The 12,722-nt window shown below is 41.2% G+C and overlaps 1 protein-coding gene across 1 annotated transcript in view; it reads right to left on the bottom strand.

The window, feature by feature from the left end:
- Positions 1–12,441, bottom strand: part of nlk2 (nemo-like kinase, type 2) — an 87,069-nt gene extending 74,628 nt beyond the window's left edge. The window contains exon 1 of the mRNA XM_063016694.1: positions 11,712–12,441. Within this exon, the coding sequence (XP_062872764.1) occupies positions 11,712–12,184 (473 nt within the window). The 5' untranslated portion in view covers positions 12,185–12,441. The remainder of the gene's footprint in view (positions 1–11,711) is intronic.
- Between the last annotated feature and the right edge of the window lie 281 nt (positions 12,442–12,722).

Raw genomic sequence — 12,722 nt, 5'->3', positions numbered from 1 at the left:
CCCTCAGACTATTAGATTAAATAGTCTTTGTGCTGTTACCTCGAGAGCCGGGAGCCCTCCGCTCCTGACTGCACACCACACACTGTCACCGTGCTTTCTAAAAGGTTTTAACTTTTACAGCTTTTTCAATCGGAGACAAATACTGATTCAATCTGAAGGAAAAGTGAGACAGAGCTGAAAGCACTCAATGCTTTATGAGTTCGGGAAGCTGAACACAAATAATACTATAATATAATCTAAAGAACGATGAGAGACACAGAGAAACATGAGGAAAAAGATAACAAAAGAGTAATAGAAAACGAGCAAGAGAACGGAAGTCTAATTGAGATGCTGGAATAGTTCCAGTGTTGTTACAGTTAAGATTAGACTGAGTGCAGCTCTGTCTGTGTGGTCAAGGAAACTTTTCCATCCAACAGCAGTGGAAATGGATAATACTCCAAATTCAACTCATAATCTGATCAAGTACCTCTTTATTTTTCATTACTTTACATTTCTCTATAGCACAAGTTTTTAACCCCATCGCCTGTTAGGCAGGTGTAAGATAACAGGTTAGGGAGCACAGAAATAAACGTGGGAGCCTGTTTTTCCGACACAAGCAGAAAAAAGACGCCCTGAAAAGACGAGTTTGGCTTCATTCTGAACTAATTACAAAACTGGTAATATCAGTCTAGGGCATTAAAAATGCCATGTAATGGAATGAGTGTGTTTTGCTAGGTAGGCGTGGCATCTTGCTTTGAAACTGTTGAGCAATCTTTGGGATGCTCCTGTATTTAAGGGCTGCCACAGCAGATCATTCTTGTCCACAATGTGATTTGGCATGGTTTTACTCTGGATGCCCTTTTTTAAGCAAGCCTCCTTTTTTTTTTTTTATCCGGGCTTGGGACCGGCACTAAAAGTGCACTGACAAGTGTACCACCCAATAGCTAGGCTATGCGGTGATCCACCAGCTCAGATATAGCCAATCATGTCTGTCTAGCCAAAAACACTGCTGAGAATCAAACCATGGATCTCCGTGGTAGTGGGCTAGCGTGTGTTACCACTGCGCCATCAGAGCGCTCCAAAATGGTTCTACATGTTAACCAGGGTTTGCTATAAATATTTCTGCAAATATTGTCTTTTCTATTTTACTGTATTAGACATCTTCTGTTTAAGGATGGTCATTGTTGATTGGTGTATTAATTGTGAAACACTGTGGCTGTAAAATAGGTGTAGAAGAAAAAAAAAGAGAGCCTTGTTGTGCTGTGTGAGGCATTTTTTAAGCATGGTACAATGTAGGCATAGAACTGAAGGGTTAACCTGCACCCTGCCTTCTCTCTCTCTCTCTCTCTCTCTCATGTCTCTCACACTGTCTATCGCTCTGCACTTCAAAGGTAAGCTTTCTCTCTGGTTGGTCAGCACATCAGCCAAATGCAGGGCCTCTTAAGAGCTGCGTCTGACTGCTGTGGTTGCTGTAAAAAATACAAAAACCTCCCTCGTCCTGTTTGCACACCTTTCAAACCGGAGGTACTAAAAGCTCCAGGCTTTCAACGTCGGAATAATGATGCTTAAAAAACAAAAGAGATAATCATGTGAGAGAGGCAGCAGTGCAGGTTAATGAGAAGCAGAGAGCAGAGGATTGACAGGACCTACTGTACTGAATCTTTACAGAAAGAGAATCGAGGTAAAATGTACTGTAATTACACACAGATCAGTAAGTGATAATTGATGCTATGAACAATAGCACCTGGAATGTAAGAACAAAAGGACAAGAACAAAAGCAGTGGGATTTCAGTCAGGCTGGTAAGGCCAAGATGATTAACATGCCTAAGTCATGAATTTTCCTACTCTCCTAAATACAATTAAAAAGGCGACTACTGCCAAAGTCCTACAAGAAACAAAATGTTTGCTGTAAGTATTAAAATGAATATAGACATCATTTATTAGGAAGCATATCCAACATAAACCAGGACAATGTGGACTCCATGGTGTCAACTCTGATGCCAGGATAACATTCAACCAAAACATACCTCCTAACCTTTTAAAACTAATGTCATAAAAATGTAGACACATTCAAACAAGCAAGAAAGAAATCTGTCTGAACTTAAGTGCATTTCAAATGTTAGACGCCATCAATGTTGGTGATCAGTTGGTGATCAGGTAGGGCTGCACTACATGGGCAAACAGTTGTGCTGTGATTGGTAGGGATATCAAGTTAATGCCAAAGTAAAAAGGAAACAATTTTCTAATGTTTCATTTGTATCGAGTTGAACTGGTAAGGTTAGGAGACTTGGCAACCCACATCAGCAAACTCACCAAACCAACTCAAATTAAATGTTTTCCTTCCTTTAAGCCTTAAGTCTGTGACTGCATCTTTGGTGTCTTTTATTCAGTTATTTATTTAATAGTCATGTTTTACACATTTTGGTTACATTAGGACAGGTTTTGTGTCTTTAGATGTAGTCTAACATAAAACCGATGTTCCCTGACGTTCCTTTCCTACAGTCATGCTATGCTGTAGGAAACACTGATACTCTTCATTCTGTTTAGTAGACTATAACTCCACATAAAGCCACATAAAGCCATAGTAATTTATTTATTTATTTGTTAGGATTTTGACAGAAACAGTAGTTATTCGTTACACAAGATTCATCAGTTCACAAGTTTAACGTCAGACACAGTCACAGCCAATTTTGTATCTCCAATTCATCTCACTTGCACGTCTGTGGACTGTGGGAGGAAACTGGAGCTCTCAGAGGAGCTCATGCAAACTCCACACAGAAAGGACCCGGACCGCCCAACCTGGGTATCGAACCCAGGATCCTCTTGCTGTGAGGCAACAGTGCTACCCACCGAGCCACCGTAATGCCACAAAAAGCGCTGGAATAACTTAAAGTATTATAAACCAGTGGATATGAACTTTTTTGTTGCAACAGTGGACAGAAATACAGTGGTCATGCAAGAGCAATAACAGGCCTGAAGTACAGAATTTTTACCACTTCTCCAGGTTAAAAACCAAGCACGTTTTACATCCCTGTAGAACTTTTAAAAGACTACATGTCAGTGTTTACATAATGTGCTGGTAAATGTGCTTGTCTATTGAGCCCTCAGATGATTTTGCATGAGAAGCCGTCATGCTACTTGTAGTCAAATAGGCTTGAGAGTGTTTTGGAAAATCATTGTCATTTAATACAACCTGTTTTTGAATTAATTAGGGTGACAGGGGCACGCTGGCTCAGTGGGTAGCACTGTCACCTCACAGCAAGAAGGTCCTGGGTTCAATCCCCAGGTGGGGCTGTCCAGCTCCTTTCTGTGTGGAGTTTGCATGTTCTCCCCGTGTCTGCGTGAGTTTCCTCCCACAGTCCAAAGACGTGCAAGTGAGGTGAATTGGAGATACAAAACTGTCCATGACTGTGTTTGACATTGAACTTGTGAACTGATGAATCTTGTTTAATGAGTAACTACCGTTTCTGTTCTGAATGTAACCAAAAGTGTAAAACATGACTTTAAAATACTAATAAACAAACAAATTCGGGTGACAGACTATTTATTGGTTCAAGTCCCAACCTTTAAGCCACCAGTGAAGGAATTTAAATATGAAACTTAACCTTCAATTGTCTGGACTGCATTCTGGCTCAGGTGAGATCTGCTTTGGATAAATATTTAAAGCCATGTATTAGCCATGTAGTGTAAGCCTTTCAACACATTAAAACCCTACAATAAACTTAAATGGTTTAGAAAAGTAATTGGCCTTTATCTAATAACATGAATCATCCAATGATCTAAGGTGTGTCAGTGTTCTTACAGCACTTTAACAGGTTGAATTGTCAGGCTTCTCATTTTTACATCATGTAATACTTACATCAAAAAGGTCAACAGCACTACATTGAATAAAAATAATGCATTATGCAGCTACAGTTTAAGGTAAGCAGAAAATTAAGTAAATATGATTCCTTTTCATGCGTGGAATGGTACACACTGCATGCTGTATGGTGCAAAAGCAATCGACGACACATGAAAACAATAATAAAAAGCTAAGATTTCATTTTCATCAAAGTCTTCTTTAATGACTGAATCATCCAGCCTGCAAACATCTGTAAACATGGACGAGTAATGAGGGCCGCATTTAAAAGATCCAGACATACAGATATTCTTATCTGATTGGCTTCTTGAAGCAGCTGTTGGGCTGCAAGAGACCTCCTAGATGGCGGAGGAGAACAGCTAATCTGTGTTTGTATAGCACACAAAGCTAATGTTCATTTAGCTGTTAACTGTAGGGTCTAGAACTGCTAATGTAAGCCATATATTACACCCAAATTAAATCTACAGCTGCAGGACATCTATTATCATTTCAACTGATTGCTGTTATTGTACTCTGCTCTGTGGGGGGTGTAGTGCATACTGGATGTAATGACCTGTACCCAGAATACACAGCACTGTTTAGTGAAACATGTTGTATTAAAGTGGGAGTAAGTAACGCAGCAGAACTACCATATCACAATTTTGACTGCACAGCTTGTGTGTTTTAAACGTCCATATATTCCAAATAATTCAGTTCGTGTGGCCATGGAGATTTGGACATTTTTCTTGACGGTTTAGGCATTCCAGTGATCCACACTGGCATTACATTTACATTTTTGGCAATTAGCTGAGGCTTTTATCCAAAGCAACTTTCAATTGTGACCACATACATTGCAAGGAATTGAGGGTTAAGGGCCTTGCTCAGGTGACAACCTGGCAGCTGTGGGGCTTGAACCAGCAACCTTCTGATTACTAGCCCTGTACCTTAACCGCTGAGCTAACACTACCTAAAAACTGTTACATCACATTTACATTTTCGGCATTTAGCAGACGCTGTTATCCAAAGCAACTTACAGTACTGTGACAGTATATTGTCTAAGCAATTGAGGGTTAAGGGCCTTGCTCAGGGACCCAACAGTGACAGCCTGGCTTGAAACAGTGACCTTTTGATTACTAGTCCAGTACTTTAACTGCTGGGCTACAACTGCCCTGTACAATTGCATTAGAATGGCTCATGCTAAAGAGCTTAGTACCTTTAATATGGTACAAGTTCACTCCGCAAATTTTTGCCCGGCTAGATCTGCCGTGGTCAACTGCAGGCACAAGTATCGTTGCAAAGGAAATCTCAAGGCGTAAAAACAGCTCAGCCTTAAGCAGTGGGTCACACAAGCACAAAGAATGGCACTTGACATGTTTTACCACATTGCACTTATAATGTATTTGGTGCAGCACTAATTGCTGATTTCTAAATTGCCTTTTAAAATAACAGCAGAAAAAGTAAGAACCACAATGTGGTGTAAAGCACACCACCTACTGACTCTAACTGAATTAAAATGACTGTCTCACTGCTCATCACCAGTATTAAAATTAGCTACATTTTGAAACACAGTAGCCATAGTTTTGGTTTGTACCAGAGGCCACAGTCTTCATGTCATCAGGCATCCTGTCAGTTGTTGGGTAGGTACTCACCACAGCTGCCTGTAAGCACCACAGCTGCCTGTAAGCACCCGTTGCTATTTTTGGGATACTCAACCAAGTCATCTGGCCTTAACAATAAGACCCTTATGTTTGATATCGTGCAGGTCTTAATGTTGCCCGCATCTGCTGCATTCAACATGTGCGCTAGGAGTAACTACCATCAGTCCAACATTTAATATACCCATGACAGTGGCACGCACCATTACATACATGTTTTTTTTTTTTTTTTTTTTTGGCCAATGAGTGTAAATCCTATGGGGCTATTATTTCTATATTGTATATATTCTATATTGTAATAATTTAGCAACAGTTTGGGGAAAGTGTCAGCATGGAAATGCTCCTGTGCACAAAGCTAGCTCTATAATGAAATAAATGACCAATTCTATTGAACACCTTTGAGAATAAATAAACCTGACTGCAACCAGGCTTTATCGTCTAGCATCTGTGCCCAACTTCACCGCTCTCAGGGATCAAAGAATGCAAATACCCACAGTCATTTCTAAAAATCAGTTTGAGAAGAAAAAAATTGTATTGAGACAAATAAAGGCTGTTAAAGCAACAAAGAGGACTAACTCTATAAAGAAATATGTTTATCTTAGACACAGTTCTGCATAATCCATCATACATGTAAGCACCTCACTAAGCAAATTCTATGAAAAACAAGTATTTATAGAAAAACTGAAAATGAAACACTTAGTGTTTCTACATAAATCTGCTCCTACAGCAGTTCTAATATTACTTTCTCAATATGTTGCTTTTACAGTAAACACTTGCAGGAATAATGTAATACCTTTGTATGAACCTGCATGAATAATTTCTAATTATTTTCTATTTTTTCCAGCTGCATTGCATTTGGGGTTCAACTGCAAGACAAAAAAGCACAGCAACTGAGTCCTTGGCACAGCAATTGGGTGTCAATTTCCAGTCTTTAAGGATACTTCAAGTTTGGGTTTCCAATTCTACACATCCGTAAAACAATCTTAACAATCGTAAAACTAGCATTATCATTTTAATTCATTTCTGAGGGCTGGTGGCTAATGGACCGCCCATGGACTGTAGGTACTCACCACAGCTGCCTGTAAGCACCCCCTGCTATTTTTGGAATACTTCAACCAAGTCATCTGGCGTTAACAATAAATCTTATCAAAGTCGACTTATCAAAGTCGCTCAGGTCTTCATGCCGCCTGTATGTGCTGCATTCAACATGTACACTACGAGTAACTTCCATCAGCCCAACATTTAATATCTCAATGACAGTGGCATGCACCACTGTTACAAAATAGGCATTACGATGCACATCCGTATACACATCCATAAAACACATCTTAAAACTAGCGTTATCATTTAAATTCATTTCTAACGGCTGATGGTTGATTTAAACTGAGAGCGGAGCTATACAAGCGATAGAGTTCAGACGGCTGATTCGCAACTCACCCTCACCCACCCTCAGTGTGCATGCGCCAGTCCTGTTTACAAACTCATTCAGAGAGAGAGCGCTGCAGTTCTAATGTGAACAGAAAAACTTTATGCATTAATACTTTTTAATATTTTCTTTGCATTTTTCCTCCAATTGTCCTCCCAATCTAGTTGTATCCAATTACCCGTTTGCATTACGCTTCCTCTCTACTGATGTTGACCACTATGACTAAAGAGAGTCGTGACTAACACACGTCCCCGACACGTGTACAGTAGCCGACTGCATCTTTTCACATGCACGAGGTGAGTTCATATGTGGATCAGCTTTGTGTACGGACAGTCACACCCTGATCCTCATTATCCCTCATCCCTATGCAGGCGCAATCAATCAGCCAGCAGAGGTCGTAACTGCATCAGTTATGAGGTCCCGTCCGGCACCCTCCTTGAACAACAGCCAATCATTGTTCTTGTAGGCACCCAGCCCGTCGGGTGGCAGAGCTAAGATTCGAACTGATGAGTTTGCGATGTCAGCTCTGGTGCGCTAGCATGTTTAAATGCTGTGCCACCTGAGCACCTTCAGTTAATCATTTTTGACTATCCCAGTAACATTAGGGGCAGAACAGAAATTCACAGTGCATCTCATGGTATCATGTTCTAACTTAGGCCAATTAAAAGTATAAAAATACCACACAGTATATTTAAAATTTGCAATAACATCCTAAACTTTACACAAACAGGAACTTGAGTAAACTGGTACTGTGCAGCAAAAACACTATCTGCTGCACCACTGTACCACCCAGTCCTAATATACAGTCGATACTCATAAGAACACCTTTATCTTCAGCTACAAAACAATTATATTGAAACTATAAGCATTCAGTTGCAGGAGACCGTGACAAAGAATTAAATTACAATTTGGAAAGCTCTGTCCCATCAGGGCGAAACACACACCTAAACACATGACATGGGGGCTCTCTGCGGCAGGCCGGAGCAAATTTACTCGACCTTTCACAGCTGCACGCATCAGAGAGCACTCACTACACTTTAGTGCACTCTCCAAAACCCACGCTCAGCAGGTAACAATAAATCCCAACTCATTTTAATTATCCCTGTTCACTACAACTCACTTTCCCTCGACAAACCTGTTCCATTACTATTAACACTCAGGAATATTTCCTCCTGTTCAAGCAGTCGTGGTGAACCTGAGGACAGGCAGGACCGATAGTAAGTGGTACTCGAAAGATGGAAGTTCCCTCTTCTTACCGTTCTTCAGAAATGGTAAGACAAGTTACTGAGAAGCAGGTTTCGGTCAAGTCAAGAATCTGGTGAAGAGTTTTTTTTAGAAACCACACATCCTTTTCTAAAGAGGTCAAAAAAAAAAAAAAAAACACATTTATTTAGCTTCAGCATTTTTAAAAAGAAGGGAAACTTAACAGTCACTGCTAGGAAGTGTCTGGTATTTCATCAGCATTAATACCCATTGTAAAGCAAACTAACATTTATACACAATTTATTTTATGTGCTTAAATGCAACCAAACTAGGGTTTCATCTAGCTTCTGCATGGAAACCATGGAAATCTAAGTCTAAGTTGGAAGCAAACTTCTATTACTCATCTATTTTTATGCATCAGTGTGTCATCAGAAAGCATTTATCAACAACAGTCGTAATGTCGTGTGTGAATGTTGTAGAAATAAAAATAATTAGTCAGTCGTGTTTTGTATATTATCAGTTGTAGACTACCAATAAAACCACTGGACTAGTAATCAAAAGGTCCCTGGTTCAAGCTCCATCACTGCCAGGTTGAAACTGCTGGGCTCTGGAGCAAGGCTTTAACCCTCAATTGCTTGGACAACATACTGTCATAGTACCGTAAGTCGCTTTGGATAACAGCATCTGCCAAATGCCAAAAATGTAAATCTAAATATAATTATTAAGTGCCGTCAACTATCAATAGTCTTGTTGAATTTCCTTTTCACAGTTCCTCTGAGTGTATGTAAAGTGGAATAGTGTGTGTAATGGAGCAGTTGAAAGGATGAGTGTTCAACTGGCTGTATTCAACACACAGTCCATATGACAGAAAATGAAACCAGACTGATAAAGTGTATACTGGATTTACTCAACACATCATCCACATCCAAAGCCAACACCAGTGTGTTTTACTGGCATGGTTGTCCCTGGAATTCAGTGATTTAAACATATTCAGTTTTGACAGTGGTAGCTCAGTGGTTAATGTACTGGACTAGTAATCAGAAGGTTATAGGTTCAAGCCTTACTACTGCCAGGTTGCCACTGTTGGGCCCCTGAGCCAGGCCCTTAACCCTCAATTGCTCAAACTGTTAGTATAGAACATTGAAAACAATTGTACAATTGGTCAAAATGTAATATCAAATATTAAACCACTTTTAATAAATTTTATATCAGACTAAAAGCTTAATACCCCAAAATCTGTATTCTTCTAATACAAAACTACTCTTTTTCTCAATTAGGGATGCATCAATACCATTTTTTCCCAACCGAGTACAAGTACAAGTACATGTATTTTTGTACTTGCCGATACCGATACTGATACCAATACCTATTGGATCAGATATCTGACATGCTAGAAAACGCGAGCCGGTCGGATCGAGTTGTTGGATAGTTCACACTTAGCGATCGAGAGCCGAGTTTTGATCGCCGAGCGAACGCCGAGTTGCTCCCGAGCCGGCAAATCTAGCGCCGACCAGTCGCCGAGTGAAAATACAGGGCAAAAATCGTGTAGTGTGAACTAGGCATAACGCAGCAACGTGCACTAGGCACACGGTATCGGATGTTTAGTATCGGAGCCTCGTTTGCGAGTACGAGTACAAGTTAATGAGCGCGGTATCGGGCCAATACCTGATACCAGTATCGGTACTCATGCATCTCTATTCTCAATTAGTTGTACTCAAGTTACCATAATATATCTAAAGAAAAGATGCTGAACAATAATTCTGGAGCTTAAGAGGTTAATGATAATAATAATAATCCTATAATAATACCAGTATTATAAAACTTAGTTGGTGGGCTGTATTTTACAAAAAATATATATTCTAAACAGCAGCGCATTAGCAGGTTGGACCTGGAGGCTTAAAGGACAATCATGTTTGTCTCCACCCGTCAAACCTATACAGGAAGTCCTGGATGAGTCAAGCTCTATAGCCAGGTCTCTAGAGGATGGCTATAAATACGCCAGCAGAGAACGGGGGCGATTACAAGAGGACAATGAGCACCAGGAAGCGATTCTGAGGAAAGGTCAGGCTTAGATTTTTTTGGCAGATCCAGGCAGAGCTACTGCTGCTTTTGGGGAGCACAAGAACACACAACGCGGATAAAGAAACCCTGATTTCACTTCATTCTGGATGAATTCAGCCAGTGCCTTAAAAGTTTGTCATTATTTTGCTCATGAAGTTCCGTGATTGACGGATTTGTGGATTTGTGATGACACAGGGTACTGCTGCTGGTTTATTGGGTCACGCTAAGTAAGAGCTGAGTCAGAGCAGTGGCACTAAGCCTGTCCTCCAAAAATACATTTATATGTCTCGTTCTGAGTCAGTTTAATAAAATCAGGTGCCTTTTCTGGAACTCAAACTTAAGTTTTGAGCCACATCACTGCACTGTTTTCCCTCAGCTTACTCCTGAATACCTTGCTAATTAACTAATGAGCTAAAGCATGCAAGCATAGAAAGGGGGGAAAAGAAAATTTTAATTACTTGTACTTTTCCCCCATCGACAAGTAAAACGTGCATGCTGGTTCTACGGCTCTTTCAGGTTGTATTCACCTCAACTGAACTTGAATGGGGTACAAAATTCTGAGCCAGGAAATCAACAAAATATGCTGGACTTCAGCCATCAAGGACCAAAGACACCTCATAAAACAAATGAATTAATCACCTGCTTTTGCAGAGTCACACACCAAATTGTGTTTACATTCACACCCCTGCACTAGAATGCCCCCCCCCCCATTGAGAAGACAATGATTCTAAAGGATGTTGTTTTAGCAGCTTTGCTTCTAAAAATAACATGTTACAGCCGCCTGAGCTCTGAGCATTAAAAACCTCCTCAGATGGATTAATCATGTTTTTCCTTCTGTCTGCACCTAAAGCTGTGCATAAACTAGTGACAGGAAATCCGCAGGTTAAGAACCGAGAGACAGCTTCAGAGACTGAAACTAAAACTGACAGAGCCAGAATCCTGACAGCTTATCTCCTAAATACGGCAATGTTACTTTAGAGAGGTGATCTGTGCCAAATCGTTCTTCTTGTTCCCGCTGGCACAGGTTGAAATACTGTACCTTGGTGACTAATACCTGCCAAGTTACTTCCAATAGCTCTTATGTGGCATAAAGAACCTTGACAGACGAGTATGTCCTCTTGATTTTTGTCCTTGTATGCCAACAATACATTTATTAGTGGAACCCATCACCAAATATACTGTTAAGATTCCCAGTTCAAAGGGTACAAAGGATTCTCCTCTAAACTATTTAAATGGACAAAAGCCAAAAACGTAAAGGTGAGAATTAAACTAATAAGCATTAAGTAGGGCTAGTGACTGGTGTGACCAAAAAACTGTGTTGAACTTCACAATCTGACACCCCAATACAATTCCTGTCTAAATTCTTACATGTACCTCCAAGGCACAACTAACTATTCTAACAAAATGTGATAGATGGACATTTTGTCCATAATCTTCAGCTGGACTACTTGCTTAGACACGTCAAATTCCATAAGTCCATATCAGCTTAGAATCAAAAAGCAACCAAACCAAGCATCAATTCCATTTTGATTCGACAGGTGTCACTTACCAGACCACGCCGAACGCGCCGTATCCAATAGGCCTGTCAGGCTCGATGTCCAGCTGCTGCTGTAGGTGATGCTGGTGGTGGTGATGGTGCGCCTTGATGGCGGCAGCCTGCACCTGAGCGGGTGCTGCTGCTGCAGCTGGACCAGGAGCCTGTCCCGGTGCAGGCGAAGGAAAGTAAGGTTGCTGCTGCTGCTGCTGACTGGGGTTGAGCATGACGGCGGCAGACGCGTGTTGCTGCTGGACCGGATGTACGGCGGCAGCAGAGCCGGGAGCAGGATGCTGCTGCTGCTGCTGAAGATGGTGCTGGCCTGCATGATGGTGGTGCTGGTGGTGGAGTTGGTGCGGAGGAGGCAGGTGCGCCAACTGGTGATGGTGGTGCGGATGATGGGTCGCTGACGCCACCGCTGAAGCTCCACCACTGTAAGCCACCATCATTTTGGCCGCGTTGGCAGCCGTGGTTCCACAAAGAGCCATATGCACCGAAGAGTGGAGGAACAGAAGCAAGAGAAAGCAAAACCAACCTCCAGGGAGATTTCACAGGCCAAGATGAGAGGCAGCCAGTGTCAAGCTATTATTTGATGGTCATGGATCCAGGCAAGAGATGTAAATCCAATCTGAAAGTGTGACAAGACATCATAGTAGGAAGAGTGGGCGAACTCCCATGCTGGCCAACTTTACACTTCTCTAGACGCAGGCACTGTAAACAAATCTAGAAGATAGATCTGGAACATAACATAATATTCTTGGTGGAGAATAAAAACAAGGCTGAAATAAATAAAACAAGGACCCACTGTGTCATTGATGCAAAGCACCAGCGTGACTGGTCCAAGTGCACACAAAAAATGGGTTCCCTTGTGAATAAACTTCCACTTACTAATCGTGCCCGAGTATGTGAGTAAGTAAGTGGGTTATAAACCTGGTCCATGGGGTGATCCACATCTGCCAACACGCACATGCAGTGTCACTGGTGCCACCTTGTAGAGAAACTTCTGCCTGCTTAACAGATGCCTCA

The sequence above is a fragment of the Trichomycterus rosablanca genome, chromosome 20, assembly GCF_030014385.1.
Source record: "Trichomycterus rosablanca isolate fTriRos1 chromosome 20, fTriRos1.hap1, whole genome shotgun sequence".
Lineage (NCBI taxonomy): Eukaryota > Metazoa > Chordata > Actinopteri > Siluriformes > Trichomycteridae > Trichomycterus > Trichomycterus rosablanca.
The sequence above is the reverse complement of the archived record's forward strand: the minus strand, read 5'-3'. Positions and strand labels throughout refer to the sequence as shown.